The sequence below is a fragment of the Metopolophium dirhodum genome, chromosome 9 (genome assembly GCF_019925205.1).
Source record: "Metopolophium dirhodum isolate CAU chromosome 9, ASM1992520v1, whole genome shotgun sequence".
In the NCBI taxonomy this organism is placed as follows: Eukaryota; Metazoa; Arthropoda; class Insecta; order Hemiptera; family Aphididae; genus Metopolophium; species Metopolophium dirhodum.
The window spans coordinates 19,613,164-19,632,218 of record NC_083568.1 but is presented as its reverse complement, the minus strand read 5'-3'; the positions used below and the strand labels follow the sequence as shown (position 1 = coordinate 19,632,218).

The 19,055-nt window shown below is 26.1% G+C and overlaps 2 protein-coding genes across 2 annotated transcripts; one reads left to right on the top strand and one right to left on the bottom strand.

The window, feature by feature from the left end:
• Positions 1–262: 262 nt before the first annotated feature.
• Positions 263–10,759, bottom strand: LOC132952995 (ubiquitin-protein ligase E3B). The gene is made up of 19 exons (XM_061025534.1): positions 10,535–10,759; positions 10,303–10,461; positions 10,089–10,220; positions 8,500–8,830; positions 8,252–8,440; positions 7,952–8,146; positions 5,406–5,692; positions 5,196–5,341; positions 4,963–5,134; positions 4,777–4,895; positions 4,518–4,696; positions 4,305–4,453; positions 4,107–4,243; positions 3,885–4,048; positions 3,553–3,815; positions 2,377–2,506; positions 2,152–2,316; positions 1,973–2,084; positions 263–1,898 (listed from the first exon to the last, which is right to left on the bottom strand). The coding sequence occupies exons 2-19, from the start codon at positions 10,458–10,460 to the stop codon at positions 1,726–1,728; spliced, it is 3,201 nt and encodes a 1,066-aa protein (XP_060881517.1). The 5' UTR covers position 10,461; positions 10,535–10,759; the 3' UTR covers positions 263–1,725.
• Positions 10,760–10,937: 178 nt separating this feature from the next.
• LOC132952996 (beta-centractin) lies at positions 10,938–18,201 on the top strand. The gene is made up of 8 exons (XM_061025535.1): positions 10,938–11,117; positions 12,757–12,821; positions 12,905–13,231; positions 13,305–13,448; positions 13,511–13,676; positions 14,062–14,235; positions 14,296–14,358; positions 17,165–18,201. Exons 1-8 carry the CDS (start codon positions 11,070–11,072, stop codon positions 17,306–17,308), a joined length of 1,131 nt encoding a protein of 376 aa, XP_060881518.1. The 5' UTR covers positions 10,938–11,069; the 3' UTR covers positions 17,309–18,201.
• The last annotated feature ends 854 nt before the right edge of the window (positions 18,202–19,055 follow it).

Sequence of the window (19,055 nt, the reverse complement as noted above, 5' to 3'; positions counted from 1 at the left end):
TAATTATAACCTAACCGATGGTCGATGGACGATTTCGCATTCTTTTTAAAAACTACAGAAGCATTTATTTTGTTCAACTCGACGCAAGTGCGGGAAATTGAAAAATTCAAATGTATAATAACTAATAAGTAACGATTTATTACGAAAAGATACCTAAATTGTATTTAACTTATGGACTCAAGAAGTTTCAAATCCCACCAGGGACTAGTTTACACGCTTTTCATAAGCAATAATCAAAAAAATATTGAGTGTCGCATGATATAGTTTTTCAATGATATAATATTTTATTCAAGCAATTTTATAATTTAAAAAATATACATTGCAGATAAAGTAAATTATAATATACTCACAAGTACATACTATATTAATTATGATATGTGTAGTTAAACATGTATACAAACATACATACACATACAAAATACACATATATATATTATTATTATTATTATATAAATTGTACCTTTGTATTGTTCATAAAAAACATCCACTCAAATATTAAATTGTTATTTGCATTACGTCTAAACACATTACATTTACATATTAGGTATTATAAGTACCTACTGGAGTATTATTATAATATATATAGCAATATACGATACATGTGATTAATAATAAGGTTACATTATTGTATTTACTTTTTAATTTCGATATATAATTTTGAAGTTATTAATTTTAACAACAGTATGTTTACAGAATAACATAATTTGAGAAACTATCAGAAAATGATATAATATATTTGTATTAATGAAGTACATAAATACTTAAATTATTATTAATGCAATAATATTAAATTATTTGGTAAAAAAAAAGACAATAAAATATTTATAAAAACAACTTACATGATAAATGTATGAAAAACAAAAATAGAAATAGGTATATATATTATTATTTGTTTGTTTTAACTTATAAGTAAATAATAGTTGTATGCTTTAAAATAATAGCTATGTTTAATGGTTTATTACAAAATTAAAAACAAATATAAATTAAATGTTTATTATTAATAATTTTCAACAGCAAAACATCATAATATGATCAGTCTCAATTTTTAAGTACATTTAATATATTCAGATAAGACAAATATGATTGATAATTAAATAATAAAAAAAAATTATATATATATCAAATAAATGTATTAAATAATAAAATATTGTCTTATGAAAAATAAAACAATTATCACAAAATATAATTTTATTTATGTAAGTTAATGTACAACAAAATTATAAACAAAAATTATAATATACTAAAATCAAAATGATATGGAATAGAAATAACAAATATTGAAAAATTTTATACTTCTAGAGTGGTCTATGTGAAAAAAAAAACAGAAATTTAAAACATCATATAAATCATAATGTTATATCTAGTCAGCAAATTAAAATTAACTTTATGTGAAAGTAATTTACATTTTAATATGCTTGCATGTTCTTGAATATAATTTATTTTATTATGATCTATGTAAATCAGCCAAATATTAACTGTGTTAATAATTATTTCATTATTTGGAATGATAACTTGGAAAACAATAATTCCACCACATAAGATTTAATGATAATTTTCAGTCCTTACATTACTACAATTAAAAATATCTATAAATAGATTAATTAAATAAATACATCACATAAGATAATTATAATTCGTACATCTTAGTTTCATAAACGTACACACAACAGCAATTATATAACTCAATTTATTTATCATGAAAATATTCTGTTGGACTAACAAAATTCATGACAGTTCAAATCCAGTATTTGATGAAATTGCATACCTAAGTTTGTCTCTAAGAATACTTTTTTTCTGATAGTTTGGAAGCTTGAGCAAGTTGAAACACGTAGACGCTGAAGGCAGTCTAAGGTTTGGGTCTTTTTTACGAATAGTGAAGAATCCTCGAATAACACTAACTATAAAAAAGAAAAAAAAATTTAAACTATGAATAGAACAAATATTACTTTTAAGTAGATGTAATTGTGTTTACCAAGTGTGTCACCAAAATCTTCATCGTCTGCTACTTGAACACATCTTATGGAAAATGGTGGTTCCAAGTATGCAAATCCAAGTAAAGGTGGTTTTGAACAACTTGTTACAAACTGTAAGTTAAATATTGAACACATTTATTTTCATCTTAGTTTCAATTTTTATAAATGTACCACATACTTTCAGGAAAAGTGATCTTTCCTTTTCTGTGAAGTCTTTTTGAAGAACTTCCCACAACCACAGAATCACACGATGAGAGTCATGAAATCCTCCATAATATTGTGTGGTTCTTCTAAGATCAAGCAAATCAATAGGAGCGTTGTCTCCAGATATCAGTTTTTGAAGCTAATAATAAAAGTTTAATTATTAAAATGTAAAGAATTTCAATAAATGATAAATTGTTACTTCTGGAGTAGAAAATAATGATAACCATTCAGGATTTATTACATATTTAAACCCTTTGATAAAAGCTGCTGTTTGTGCTTTGATCTGAGTATGCATTACATAATGTGCCATTAAATGCACATAATTAATCCTGAAATCATTAATTTAAATAATAAACATTATGGTTCATTATAATTTATAACTTAATTAAGGTTTGTAATTAAATTATTGTGTTACACTTTCTTTGTTAAAATGTTGAAAATAGTTAAAATTGTTTTCAAAACATATTTAACTTGTCTGAGAATTATAAATAATTCACTACCAATCTATTTAATTACACAACTGTTTTTCTACAATTGTATATTATTTAGTAAATTTTATATTAGGTTTATTAAACCTAATAGATACATTAAACATTTAACATTTTTGAAAATATTTAATAACCTATTCATCCAAAACCATAGTTTACCTAACTCACAATATTTATCAAATAAATCTGAATATTAATTAGTGATAGGTCAAACCCGGATTTTCGAAACTGAACTGAACTTAAAATTATTTTTTCGAACCTGAACTGAACCGAACTTTCATATTTTCTACCAAACCTAGAATCATTTTAATTCGTACTCAAAGTTTTTTAACATGGACAAATTAATTCAAACATAAATCATAATTAGAATTATATTTTGAGTTTTAGTATTACCTATTATAGAAATATAGAATGTAAATTGTAAACATGATATTATCAACAATACAGCCACGGTATCAAAATATTACCCAAAATATATTTTTCCCGTTACAATGAATATGATAAAAGCAAAAATAGCAATTAATGTAGGTACGAGGCCTATAATAACCTAATTATTTGTAAATATTAAATAGTCATTATATATTTTTTAAAATAACTTTTAAAGAATTGTACAAGGATTTGGTTTTTGTAATTATCGGGGCCAAAAAGTCTGGTTCGTCAAATATTTGAATTTTGAAATTCGAACAGTAAAAGATGCTTGATAGTTTGGTTCAAATTTTTATCACACCGAGTTTGATAACCTCGAACCAAACGGAATTTCGAGGGTTCGGTTTGGTTCAAGATTTGAACAGTTTGGCCCATCACTAATATTAATTTTGATAATACTATTAATTATTAAACAAGTTTATTAAAAGACAATTCAAATAAGTGATAAATAATAATATTACTTGTTTTGATTAGTAACTGATATGACTCTTCCACCAGGTATAAGATCATGAGTAGTTAATTCACCAAGGTGATTATCAACTACTGAAAAAGTCAAATCTAAATCTGAAACATCGCCCTCATGATGTTTGACAGATGTTAAATTTCTATACAATTCATTGTCTAATGAGGGCAACTCATCCATTGAACTATATAGTAGTTCTTGAGTTTGTCCTAATAATTGACTTAAAAAGAATGATGCAAATGGAACGTCAACAACAATACCCTATGAATAATAAAATAAATGCCATTGTAATAAATTAAATAACTAAAATAGATTGTTTAAAATAATTACCTCATAAACAGCTTTACCCAAAATGCGACCAACAAATTCAAATAAGTTCAGATGGTTTTCTTGAATATGAGACGAAGGCGATGGATACAACCTTTGTTCATCTGTAGTACGAAATAAATTTAATGATGGATCAAATACCCTTTTTATTGTTTCTTCAAGAAATTCTGTAAATATAATTTGTTAATATCTAAAAAATTGAATATCAAGTTTGTGAAAACAGACCTTTAAATACACCATCTTGATCAATTCCTGCTTCATCTAATCCCTGTTCATTTATGAATTTTACTCTAATTACACCTTTGAAACGTTTTAGTGACAATTCAGAGACATATGTATAACCATCTTCAATTATTCGATTCCTGCATGTTTGTAAAATATTTCAATTACATTTTTTTAATTATTTCATTAAATTAATTTTACCTCCGTATTGTAATTATTGGTGGCATAAAATTTTCATTATCATGTAATTCATGTACACCCAAAGCAAACTTTTCACGAGAAACATATTTTCTAAATAATCTAACACGTGTTTCATGAGAAACTATATGAGGGATTTCTTGAATTAAAATCTAAATACAAAATGCAATTATTAATAGTTATTTAAATAAATTAAAATTGAAACAAATTCAATACCGAGTATATTTTACGACCCTTTTTAAGTTCATTAAAAAATGAAGAAGTTTTAAGATCACCAATCAGCCAGTGTCCTGTAGGTGCAAATGATCTACGACAATCCCTGCGATAAAGTACCATTAAAAGAGTGCGACAAGATCGAAACAAGCTATATGATGAAGAAGCTGTATCTTGAATATCTAAGATATCCAAAACAACAAAATATACATTTTTATAAGATACAAATTTGTTAAAAGTAAAAATAAAAACAATTTCTTACCAAATAAATTCTGAGATATTCCTTTATAAAGAAATATGTTCAGAAAACTAGACATTAAAATGTAGTCACGCATCACAAATGGTTTTTGTTGCTCATACATTTCTATATCATCAAGAATACTAAAATAAATAATAAATATTAATGTTCTTTATGAATCAATTATTATTCTAATAAATTATTACTTACGTTATGTAATGTGACATACTATCACAGAATAGTTGTAACATGCGCAATTCTCCTGAATTGCAATTTTTATCACATTCTAAAATATCCAATAGATTCTTAAGACCACAATGAGAATCTAAAAATGCCAAGAACCTCCATAATAAATACAACGTGTCTTCATGATAACATAAACCTAAAATAAGAAAATAGTTATTAATTTAAATTTTTAAATAATTATTGAACAATATGTTTACCAGTTATTATATCTAGTCTAAGCTGCGTGATAGTCTTTAGGCATGTAAAATATAAGTTGCAAGCAGCAACTACCTTTGTACCATGAATTCCAGTAAGTTTATAACTTGATTGACTGGTACTGGATAGTCTCAAATCAAATGCCTTTCTGTTGTGAATAATAATTATTATTTAACAATTTTTTGTAATTATTCTAATAATAAAAAAGTTACTTGATTATTGCTATTGGGTTATTTGTTTTAGGAGGAGGCGATGGTACTTGTTGATTTTCGGGTATTTGTGCTAAAGCATTAATTAGATGACACCGAAGTAACTTGGAACATAAAGTTCCACACCATAATGGAATTAATTGATTTTTCAAAGGTGGTATATTAGGAGAACATTGACAATTTGAATTTGCTGTGAACCAACCAAGTTCGGGATGCCAAACGCTAGATACGTTTGAATGTTTTTTCACTACATTTACTCTAATAGTATCCAAAAATGTTGTTAAACCAACCTGAAAAAAAAATTATCGTTTTATCTCAACTTATTTAAATTGGTACTGGTCTAGTTGACCCTGTTACGAAAGTATTCCCCCACCACTCAGGAATAGTTGACGCCCGCCACTTACATCCCTATATACTGCATATATCTGCAGTATATCTGCGTTAGGTATTCGTGTGAAATTAATTTATTAGATATTTTAAGAATAATATTTGGTAAAATCTGTTAGTAAAATTAATGATATAAGATAGGTAGGTATAACAGCAGGTATCATACCTATATAATATTATGGAGTACCTATCTCAGTTATTCAGTCGTCGTCATCACTGAAATATATATAATATACTGAAAATACCGTAGTTCTAAAACAAAAAAAAATGAATTACCAACAAATAGTTTTCGTACCTTTTTTTTTTATACATTTTAGTAAGTGGCACTAACCAAACAAGAGTGGAGGGAAATACTTTCTTGGCGGGGATCAACAAGATCAGTACCTAAAAATAATTATGACTTTATTTTAAAATAATGAATGGATATTAGGTATCTTTTATGACATTAATTAATTCTTATTTATGATTTATTTTTACTAACACGGTTATAACATATATAACTATAGTTCACACTTGACATGAATGTATTCAATTAAATTGTGTAATAATTTTCTGATTTATAATATTTATAATTAAAATATGGTAAAAATAGCAACATATAAACATAGACAATGTTATTAACATTAATTTAATAATAGGTCAGTCTGATATTAATGCGGTAATAACTAATAACTAGGGCTTGGGATTTGTTGCACTAAAAATGATCAAAATATTCAGTTGACATTGTCAAAATATTCTTAAATGATAAATAAATGATACCTATTTATAGGGGTTGATAGGGTGTATTATATCGAAAAAAAAAATGACTGTACAGGAATAACTCTCAAACTTTGTAGAATTGTCAGATTTTGATGACTATTTTTTTATCTGAAAAAAGAAGACGTCCTACAGCCCGCATCAATCTCTGATTTTGTATTTTATTTAAAATAATTGTATTAAAAAATTTCTAAAAAAAATGATTTTTATCTTGTATTTTTTTAGACATGTTTTAAAGTTTGAGAATAAAATATTGAAAAACAGAGATCGATGCATGTTTCCCTCTAACAATTAAGAAAAAAATTATGAATTTTGGTTGATTCTACAAGGCGGTATTGTTATTCTTGCAGAGTATATTTTTGAGGACAAAATGGCATCGGTGCCTTAAGCTGATTATATAATAATAGTAGGGCTTCAGGCTCCAGCCTCCTTAAATCTCAAACGCTAATTGAGCATAAGCTGCCTGCACAATCATAATTGTTTTTAAGAAATATTATCCAATTTTCCCGACAAATTTACGTACATAAAAATAAATAAAATACAAAATATGCACAAATTTGCTAAAAATTGGTCAATTATGCAAAAATATGCAAATTTAAACTTTGTATTTAATTTTCCCATTTCATAAAACAAATTTATAACATACCTAGCATAATCCACGACCAGTACAAAAAACATGCAAATGCAAAAATTCTCAAACCCTAGTAATAACATAAGATAGGTTCTGTTGAATGCAAATTGCTATGTTGTATCAGAGAGAAAACAAAGTGTGCTAAAATCCTCTTAACATTTAAACTACTCTTAAAACGTATAACACTTGGATTTTTTTTTATGATAATATTGAGGATAATTTTAATATTTCATAATTTGTTTTTATTCTAAATAATTTTATTGGCTTCTTAATGACTTGAAAGTTTAATTAAAACCAACTTTTGATTTTCAAATGGTAACACATAATCATCGTTATTTGTAAAAATTAATATTAAACAGTTCATTTATTAATGACATGTTTTAAATATTTAGAAATATGATTTCATATTATTGATTTAATACAATTTACTTGGCTACTTAAATGATTTTTTTATCATCCACTATATAGCAGGGGTAGCTACTAATTTTAATTTTGGGAGACACCAATGTATGAAGCAAACCACATTATTTAGATATGTTTATAAAACGGATTATAATATGAAGACACATTTTTCATTTTATAACAAATGAAGGAAAATTTATTTATTTATAGAAATAACTTAGAGCCGCACACAACAGATTCAACTGGGTCGCAAGCCTCGTTAGGGCCACCCCTGCCATATATCATAGTTCGTTGGGACTTAAAAATGTGTTTAAATTATTAAATTGATATACACATGAACTGGTTCCATAAAAAAATAATGTTTGAAACTTACAATAAAAACAGATGTAGAATTATTTTCAAATTCATCTGTTTCTGCGCTTAATTCAGCTAAATGCACGATGTTTGCAATTAATGACAAAGACCAACTTGGATGTAAGCAGTGAAATATTTCATCACATTGATTTTGATCATTTAATAACTGCATTATCTTCTCAAGTAGATTAACAGAATTAAATGTTTCAATGATCTAAAATATATTATTGAATACAATGTTATGATAATTTAAAACTATAGAATACCATTAGAATTTAGCATTAAAATAAACAATTATATAAAATACTAAAATACTCACTTTAGGTGAGAGAGATATCAAATGCTCTACCAATAAAGGTATAGAATAAATCTTTATTACAAATAGTTGGAATATATTTGTTGAAAAGTTGCTCAGAACTAAACATCTCCAGCAAATAGTCATTATAGCTGTCATAGCTACAGGTTTTAATAAAATTTTAATGCCCGATAAACCAGTTATTAGCAATGTCTAAAAAAAAAGTAATTTGGTAATAAATTCACAAATTAAAATGTATTTCATTTGAATACCTGCATAGTGTTAAACACATTTTTATTCAATAAATGTGCAATCAAGTTTTCTGTTAAACGCTCTAATCCAGGTTTTAATCCTTGCAAAGAAATATTTGAATGTATGGCACACCATCTTGATGTTGATGTAAAAGATACAATCATGTGAAGTAAGGTGTGTAAAAAAGAAGAATCGTCTAATGATTTGGGCTGAAGTTTAGTAAGATAAGTTAGGCAAATAGACAGAATTTCTTTGACATGACTTATCCAGTTAACTGCATGCTCACTAGTCAAAGCTACAGATATGTAGCTACGTTTGATTGCATCACATTCCAGGCTAAGAATTATATATCTAAATCATTAAAAAAATAAACTTATTAAACTATAGCTCAGTTAATAAATCTACATAACCTACATACAATATTATCAGTGGCGAATGCTAACTCCGATGTATGGGCATGCTCATCTATCATAATTTATTATAGTTCTATTTAATTTATAACTAATAAATAATACACAAATTTGTATTTATTTATAAATAAGACTTTAATTTAATACTTTAATAATTTTAATTAAGATTTGACTAACTCTTATTAATTCTTCTTTCTTTATCAACAAATTTTTTTGTTACTTTAGAGTAAAATTCAGGGCTCATTTTTAAATCTTGAAAACTTTTTTTTCAATTGATAATATTTCAAGAGATGATAGTCTTGACATTAAGTAGACCACAATATGTTTTTATTCTTTTGAGTGCTGAAAATGTTCTTTGCGCTGATGCTGTAGTACTTGGAATAGTTGCAATTCATTTATCTAGTTTATATACTTCTTTCAGCACTTAAGTCTAATTTATTTAAATTTATGTATTTGATTATTTCAAAAATTGGTTTCTCTTTAAATTCTGCTGAACTGTACAAAACATGTAACTCATATTTAAACCAGCAAATATCAAAACATCATTCAGTTTCTACGATAGCCATAATATACTTATTATAGTACTAAACACTACACAATATTAAAAAATAGCATAACAAATAACAAAACAAAATAAAGAACAATTGTCATATACTCGTACTCGTAAATTATATTATAAAATTCATTAACGAAGTGCAACTGACTGAGTATGCCCTAGATGGTTAGTACCGCGGATAAAAAGTCTCGGAATAACCAGTATTTCTCACCGATAATAAGCGTCATATAGTTTGCGCACGCAGCTATTGCATGCTCTGTCAGTAAATGTTACGATAAAGATAAACACAGATGAGTATAACAGAAATAGATGATATTTTTGTCATACATTATGATTTTTATAAATACCTACGTAATATTATATTGATGACAACATAATTTTTGTATTTTTATTAATTACTGATTAATTCCTGAGCATGCCTGGAGAATTCACCACTGAATACTATACGCAACTTATACTAGAACTTGAAAGAAATTAAAAATGTATTAAGATCTAGGATACATATTGTAATATTGTGTACATAATTTATTGTATATAAGCTGTAAAATGTATAAAATAAATATGAAAATGTATATAAGTGGAATCAATCAAATTGTATAATTGTTAACTTTAATAATTAATATAAGTTAAATATGTATCTAACCTGCAGAGTTTTTCAAATCTTTGTCTATCTCGCTTTTCATCCCAATAAGTCAAAAATTTTTTCACAGATAAATAAACAGTAATAGCGGGTTTCAAATCATTGATATTCTCAAACATTTCATCAAATTGTTGCCTATAAAGTATAAACATATAAAAAACTAAATAACTCGGAATAGTTTATTTTCATGTAAAAATGAGAAAATTCTAAAACTGACAGAATTAAGTTTCGAGTGCGTTTGCGAACTAGCCATCCTCTGACCAAAGATTGAACAAGGATAGCAGATTGCTCACGTTTACGATCATTTGCTCTTTCTACTCTTGCAGCTCTTGTTTGTTCTATAAACTGCATTTTAGAATGCTCACCAAACATCATTCTGATGAAATAAAGGCACAAAATTACATGATTTGGTTAATTATTTATGCAATTGACTTAGATAAATAACTTACTTAATTAGATATATTTTATGCTCATATTTTGTTTTAAAACTTGTAATCAAAAATCGAAGATCGGAACAATCAAATCGTTTAAACTTTTATAGCAAAAGTTGTATCAACAAGTACTAATGTTAATTAATTGTGCGTATTTTACATTTTGATTGAACAATTTGGAATATCGAATTATTGAAATTGTAAGTGAGAATGTGAGAATGTGAGATACTGAGATTAGACTCATTACAGAGATTTTAAATATAAAAATTAAAAATAATTATTATCATTTTGATGATAAAAAAAAAACAAAAACAAAATATCTATAATCAATTTTTTCTTTTTATCAGTAAGTGTACCGGTTAAGTTGGTAACGGCATATAGGTTATGTTAACGCTTATTGTAATGTTATCAACTTAATAATAATAATATAATATTGAACGTTTTTAAAGAAAGTTATACTTATTAGTTAGGTATATGTAATTTGTTACGATTTTTTATTTTTATATTATCCCAAAAAGATTAATTTTCTATTTGTTACTAACGACGGCTCATCATGGAAACCTATGACGTTATTGTTAATCAGCCAGTTGTCATAGACAATGTAAGTCCTCGTCATCATTATATTATTATTTATGCATAAAATTGTATATAAATGAAAGCATGAACATTTTATTAATTACCTTTCTACCTACGTATTTTTCGAATAATAAGAAACACTGTACTATTCTTGTGGCTTCATCTTGAAACTGAAGTTTACATCAAACAGTAGTTCTTAAGAAAAATTCAGCTTTGATAATTTAGTATGACATATTAGTTATTAGTGATTATAGACTAATATAATATAAAATATATTATAGTTTGTTAACCAGATTTTATTTAAACTAGCATATCCATAGAAAATTACTTACCATTTTTTATATATTGGTATTTCGATATTTGTGTAAAAGCATTTTGTAATTATTTTAATACTCATCAATTAGGTCTAAGACATAAACGTATAATACAAAGTTGTTCACCAAGCATCCCTATGTTTTTATTTAAAACCTAATAAATTTAATCAAATTCTGATTTTTTAGAATTTTTATAAATTATTAATATTGATAGATTAATATAAATGATCTGTATCTTCCAAACTCATAATCATGGACCTATTATCCTTAGTACACAAAGTTAAAAAACTCAATATCTAGTCATTCAAATTTTGATTTTAATTAACCAACTTTATCTGTAAAATTGTCCACTTAATAATTTACAGTAAAAAAGTGATGTTGTAATTTAAAAAAATAAGTTTTTATCTCCAGATGACATCCCTTAAGTAGGTAGTACAATAAATCTCAAGAATTTGGAAAAACCTGTGGTCTTTAAAAATATTTAATAATTCCAAAAACCAGATTTGGAATAACTGTGTTATTAAAGAAGAAAAAAGGGAGAGCATGCTTGGTGAATCACCTTACCACCTATATAACTTAAAACTGTACTTAAAATAAAATCAACATAAGACCAAATTTTAACATGTAAAGTGTTTATTTCTAAAGAACTAAGTCTAAAATATTTTAAATAATATTAAGTTTTTCTATTATTGTCACAGCATTTTTTAATGTCATACCCATTAAGGTTAAATTAATTTTGTAAACTTGCAAACTGTATAGAATAAACCATTAAATAAGCATAAAGATAGTATTGGTTATTATACATTTACTTTTACATTTAACCTAACTGTTATACTTGTTTTCTTTATACTGAGCAATATTAATTAGTTGGAATACTTATACTGCATGATTATTAGCAGATTAACTTAGTTAAACATACAATTTACCTTGTATTAAGTTTTAATGTTTTAAGAATTATACCTTGTAGATATATATTATATAAACTATAAAGTATAAAGTACAAAATAAGCCTATTCAAATTTCAAGATTCATATTATTAAACTGTAAATAAATGCTTAAAACTTTCTTATATTAAATAAGTTTATATAGGTGCCTACATAGTATATCCTATTTTGATGTATAAAACCTTATTTCAACATTTTATTTTTTAAAAAAAAATGAATAAGTTTTAAGGTATTTTTATTTTTATTCAAATACTCTTGCAAATATAAAAATCTACTCTATTAATTAATTAAGTATTTAATTTCTATGCAGTTTTTTAGAGGTAAAATTGTCAACTCATTTTAAGTAATTACTTTTATAAAAATCTAATTTTTAAATAATTTGTATTTATAAATTGTATTTTTGCAGGGATCTGGTGCAATTAAAGCTGGATTTGCCGGGGAACAAACCCCAAAATGTTGTTTTCCAAATTAGTATGTATACAATTTAGAATTATAATTTTACCAAAACTAGAGTAATATGTGTATAAATATTTAAATAAACTTTTGCTTCATAGTATTGGACGACCAAAGCATGTTAGAGTAATGGCTGGTGCTTTAGAAGGAGATACATTTATTGGACCGAAAGCTGAAGAACATCGTGGTTTGCTATATATCAAATATCCTATAGAACATGGTATTGTAACTGATTGGAATGATATGGAAAGAATATGGCAATATATATATGGTAGTGATCAACTTCAAACATTTTCTGAAGAACATCCTGTACTGTTAACTGAAGCCCCTCTAAATCCACGACGAAATCGTGAAAAAGCTGCAGAAATCTTTTTTGAAACTTTCAACGTTCCTGCATTTTATGTGTCTATTCAGGCAGTTCTTAGTTTGTATATAACAGCAAATGATAACAAAATTACTAAATATTAATATTACATTTTTATTTTTTATATATATTCATAGATACGCTACTGGTCGCACTACTGGAGTTGTTTTAGATTCTGGTGATGGAATTACTCACACTGTTCCGATTTATGAAGGTTTCGCCATGAAACATGGTATTATACGATTAGATTTAGCTGGCCGGGATATATCACGCTATCTTAAGTAATTTTACTTATACAATTGAAATGTTAAAAGCAATTGTTATATATTAATTTTATACTTAGGTTATTACTAAGAAAAGAAGGTTTAAATTTTTCTACATCTGCAGAATTTGAAGTAGTTAGAGCAATTAAAGAAAAAGCTTGTTATGTAGCTCTAAGTCCAGTTAAAGAAGAATCATCTGATAGTAATATATATCAATATATGCTACCTGACGGAAACAAAGTTGATGTAAGCAAAATATACTTAAATTAATATTTTTTCCTGCTTTTCTTTCTAAATGACTTCCACTCATGGATAGATACCAATTATTGATAAACTTAAATTTGTTGTCAATAATTTTCATATTATAATATAATAACAGTATACAATAATTTTGTATGATTATTATGTATACTATGTATCATGATATACTAAACTAAAATTATACAAATGCTTTGGGTCTAAAATTAAAGTTAGTGGATGTTAGATTTTATAACTTAAATTAAAATGAAAAAGAGATGATATCATTATAACATCAGCTGTTAACTAATATAGGTTCACCTAATAATCATTAATTGTAAAACGCTATTATATTTTATTTAACTAAATTTCCTTCATTGTTTATTTTTATAAGATTGGCCCAGCTCGTTTCCGTGCTCCAGAAGTGTTATTCCATCCAGATTTAATTGGTGAAGAATGCGAAGGCTTACATGAAGCATTAGTATATTCAATACAAAAATCTGATTTAGATGTACGAAAAAAATTGTATCAAAGTATTGTACTAGCTGGAGGATCAACTCTATTATCTGTAAGTAAAAATAAAAATGTAAATCAAATGTTTGTTTATGAATTTTGTTTTATTTTTCAGGGATTTGGTGATAGATTATTATCAGAAATTAAGAAACTAGCACCTAAAAATATGAAATTAAAGGTAAATATTAAAAAATGCTTAATAATTTTAAATCAATATTATAAATTATGTATTATAATTTTATTTGTTCAATACATTGATTATTAATTAATTATTTATATACACAACAGTGATACAGTGGCAATATTTATGAACACCATCATAGTTAACAAGGTTAATTTAAATATTATGGTTGTTAGTTGTGGGTATTGAGGCATTATCACCTAATTTGTGGTCATTGGTGCAAAACCATGGAAAGGAAATACTATTATTGTAATAATATACATATTATTCTATTTGTTATATGTATTATAAGCATAACTTTTATTTGTTTGATTTCACATGTAGAAGTTGAGGTTAAATGTGAATGAATTGCTAAAATAAAAAATACTTGTACAAAATTGCAAGTAAAATTTAAAAAAAAAAACTAAATTTTATATTTAATATTTTTTTTGTAATTTTATTAAGTGTGTCTAAGTGTTATGTCTGTCTTACAATTTACAAAAATAATATTTTATTTTATGGTTTTTAACATATATATTAAAATTTATTGTTTTAAAATAATGCCATAAAATTTGACATGTAAAATCAATTTAACTAAAAACTCAAGATTGAACAATTAACATTTTAGTTAGAATAATATGAATTAGTTGTGGGTACTAATTTAGTGCACAATATTTTAATTATTTATACATTTTAAGATTTCAGTTAAAAATTGTTTATATTGTACTATATAATTAATGTTAGTGATCTTATACCATAAACTTACACCATTACACCATTCTATAGTCGATTTATAGAAAACTAGTGCAACACTCGCGTAGTGCTAGTGGAATTTCAGTGTACACTATTTTGTCAAATCAAAAACGCAACATAAAGTACTAATTGCAATATAAATATATAATAAAATATTCTTCGAAATGTTTTATGCTGACAGACAATCTTCGCTCACAATCGTTTTTTGTATGCAATGGTTTATAATTGAACACACATTCATTCAGTGACTCTTTCAATGATGAGGTACACTACACCTTTACAACAGAGCAATTTTCTGGGTTTTTTAAAAAAATGTTTGATCAATATTTGTCATATTTGATAAATTGAGTATTTTATATTTTGTTAATTGATATGTGAACATTTTGTATTTTTATCCTAATCAAATACTCATTGAAGTTCTTCATGAATAATTTTTTTATTAATCTATAGATAATATTATTATATTTTCATAAGTCATAAATACTCATAACTCATAATATTGTAGCCCATATTTTAATACTCGTTTCAAATAAATAAAAGTTTCCTTATTATTATAATTATAAACATTATCAATCGACACAAGGTTTTGATTCTTATTAGGCTAGTATGTTTTGTGCGCAGTTTAAGTAACACATTTCCCAAAATGTTTTAGGCATTGTTCTCAATTTTACAAATTTTAATATTTACAACATTAATATAGTAAAAAAATCAATCAACTAATCATATTTTTACTGTTGTATATTTTATGGCAAGCATAATCGCTATAAACGAGCATAGATTAGGTAGATACTAGGTACCATACCGGTTGTTGTATTTTGCAATGGTTAATGACACCTCTGATGGCAGAGGGCTTGTGTGTGTATTTTATACGAAAAACCTAAAAAAATCACATTTATTTTCAGCGGTTATAGAAAATTATTATACACACTTAAAAATATAATATGTAACTCATAATAATTTATGAAACGAGAGCCTAATATTATTATTTATGTAGTTCAAGGCCCGAGTAAACATTTCACGTATTTCGTATACTCGTGTCTGTTATCGAGAGTCAGGCAACAGTCATACTGTTTAAGTGTGCGAGTTATGTCAATGTCGTCGAACCCTATGATGACAGTCGTCGTATACCAATTTATTTTGTACCTATTCTTTCGCGTATATTTTCGTGTAAAAGAGTATTGCAAAATTGCATAAAAATGTACTTGGTGCCCATAACTGCCCGATGAATCCCACCCCATGACCTTTTTTTAGATTGAGTGTGATTTAGTGGACTGATAATTGTATTGATTTAACAGTGGTATCTGATTTTTTTTTTGCGCAATTTTTTTACGCAAAACTAGTTTTTAACAAGTTTTTAGTTTTTACCGCATGTTTATATTACAATTTTTAAAATATGTTGACTCTTTTTAAGCTATTTATAGGCAGGAAATAATTTAGATTTTTTTATTATTTTTATTTAAAATTATTGTCCATAAAAAATTTTTTGTTTTGTTAAAATCTTAAAAATCCAACAAGGTTTTTCAAAGGTTTTTGTTTGTGGAAATAAAAAAAGAAATTTGATCGTTAATCCACAATAAATTTTTATGAGGGTCTGAAGATAGACATTGGATACTTACAAGTTTTATACTTATTATTAGATACTCAGGAATTTTCTTATTTTGTTGTAATTCAAAAACTAATAACCGTAGGTACTTGAAATATTCACTAAATGTTTTTATTTTATTATTTTTTATACATGAACATTTAAAATTTCCGAAATATTTTTATCTATTAATAGAAATTTTTTTTAGTTTTTTTTTCTACAAATGTTCATACATTTCTAAATTAACTTATCTAGATACCTACTATACAATAGATCAGTACCCACTTGCCCACTATTTTATATATAATATTAGTGAGGTACCTTGTGATTTATCTATTTATTTTATAATGCTCCGATTAACAGAAAAAAAACACTCCCGTATTCGCGCGGTCCTCTGCAGAGTTTAAACATTTTGTGAAAATATATTGCACAAATCGATGACCAAATCGTGTTTTAAAAATAATTAAAAATATTATTTTTTTTTTTAAGATTTTGGCGCCTCAGGAACGTCTGTACACGACGTGGATCGGAGGTTCCATTCTGGCGTCGTTGGGCACATTCCGCCGGATGTGGGTGTCAAAACGAGAATTTTTCGAAGAAGGCTCGAGGGTGATACACAGAAAAACGATGTAACACCGCCTCCGACCCGCTCACTGCTGCCTGCCACGTTTACGACCCTTTCGGTCGAACGTCACTTCGAGGTACACGGTCATAATTGCCTTACGCGGATCAATCATCAATTATATTATCGTATTTTCAAAATGACGTCTCGTATAACAGAAAAGTATTCTATTCCACGTGGACGGTGTTTCGTAAACAAACGCGTGTTTTTTTTCTAACACGGTTTTAGTCCGACCCTTTCCGTCACCCCTATCCACGCGACGCCCAACCACAAACAAACAAGCTCTTGTACAAATACCCATAATTTTGTCAGCCCATTCGTTTACTTCTTAGTTTTATTATTATTATTATTATTATTACTATTTGTTTCGCTTATCGATGTGTATTTAATAATGATTATTTAATATATATATAATAATAATAATATATTACATTATAATATTTATTGTAGGATTATTATCTTTTTTTATAATGTTTTAAATACTTCACTTCTGTATAAATAAATATGATACAGGTACGACGAGGGTCTCGGTCGTATACGAGTAATTTTTAATATACCTATAAATATTTTATTGTTCTACAAAATTAATTTTAATATAATAATATATCTACGACGTCGCCGCAGTCTTAACAGTTGATCGGGATCGGTTCATAGCGTCTGTAAAATATATATTTACTAAATTAAATTAATTTATTTTTACTATTGAAATAAAAAACAATTTCTATTGAAAATAACCGTTACTATAATAATATGTTTATGTGTAAATACCAACTCTCGCTACATAATATGTATTATTATATAATTATAATGTTATTTTGTCGAACGTGTAGCTGCCGCAGTTTGACTGACAAAATGTGTATTAATTTGCCAAAAATAAATACAGTTACTTAACAAATAAAAAAAATCTGCATTAACAATTTATTTTTTCATATTAACGAATCAATAACATTTCAACTCAATTCTTGAATACTTTAAAATATTATAATCCAATGCCCAATGATTGTATATAATATTAAGTGAAGTTAGTGAAAAACATAAAGGAATGGTTGAAAAAAATAGGTAAATAAGTGATACTTACAAATTTTAGATTCTGTACCTATGTATTAATTTTACAAGTTTGTGTGTCTTCACCTTTTGAAGTATTAAAATTGTTAGATTTTCAGTTTCAATATCTTTTTTTTTTTACGAAAGCAAATCTAGTTGGTCCTTGGGGAGTCCAAAGCAAAAATTCCTGAGAAGCATTGTCTAATAATTAGGAAAAAGAAATTCTCTGTTGTACTCCATTCCCACTACACGCTACAAATATCCATGAATAGCGTATTTTCGTTAAATAAACGACTCATGAGACTGCAGTAAGTGATACAATGGGAATCCGGATTTACGTTCAGTCAAATCACTGTATTTAGCAAAACATGGCACGTAACGCACTAACGACCAAAAATAGTGGTAACGGAAAAAGTCATTGAAAAAAATGAATTAAAAAAATATAAAATTAAAAATATAATATAAATTATAATCAATTTATGACTTTTTCCGGCGACTATTAATTCTCCCTAATATAGAAAATAATGAGTAAAACAAAAGACGTGTTGATCGTAAAAGTGTAAGATATTTTTATACTCAATAATATGTATCTTATAACTCAATAATAATATGTATTTATAACTTTTTAATAAGTTAGGCATTAAAATATAATCGTTGATGTAAATCTGTAACATTTTCTGTCCGTTAAATACAAAATGAATCATCACCAGTCAT

Coding starts and splice junctions, on each gene's coding strand:
- LOC132952996 (XM_061025535.1), top strand. CDS start 11,070: ATGGAAACCTATGACGTTATTGTTAATCAGCCAGTTGTCATAGACAAT. Junction 13,232..13,304: donor ATTCAGGCAGTTCTTAGTTT/GTATATAACAGC, acceptor ATATATTCATAG/ATACGCTACTGGTCGCACTA. Junction 14,236..14,295: donor GAGGATCAACTCTATTATCT/GTAAGTAAAAAT, acceptor TTTATTTTTCAG/GGATTTGGTGATAGATTATT.
- LOC132952995 (XM_061025534.1), bottom strand. CDS start 10,460: ATGATGTTTGGTGAGCATTCTAAAATGCAGTTTATAGAACAAACAAGA. Junction 8,441..8,499: donor ATGTGTTTAACACTATGCAG/GTATTCAAATGA, acceptor CTTTTTTTTTAG/ACATTGCTAATAACTGGTTT. Junction 3,816..3,884: donor TGGGTAAAGCTGTTTATGAG/GTAATTATTTTA, acceptor TATTATTCATAG/GGTATTGTTGTTGACGTTCC.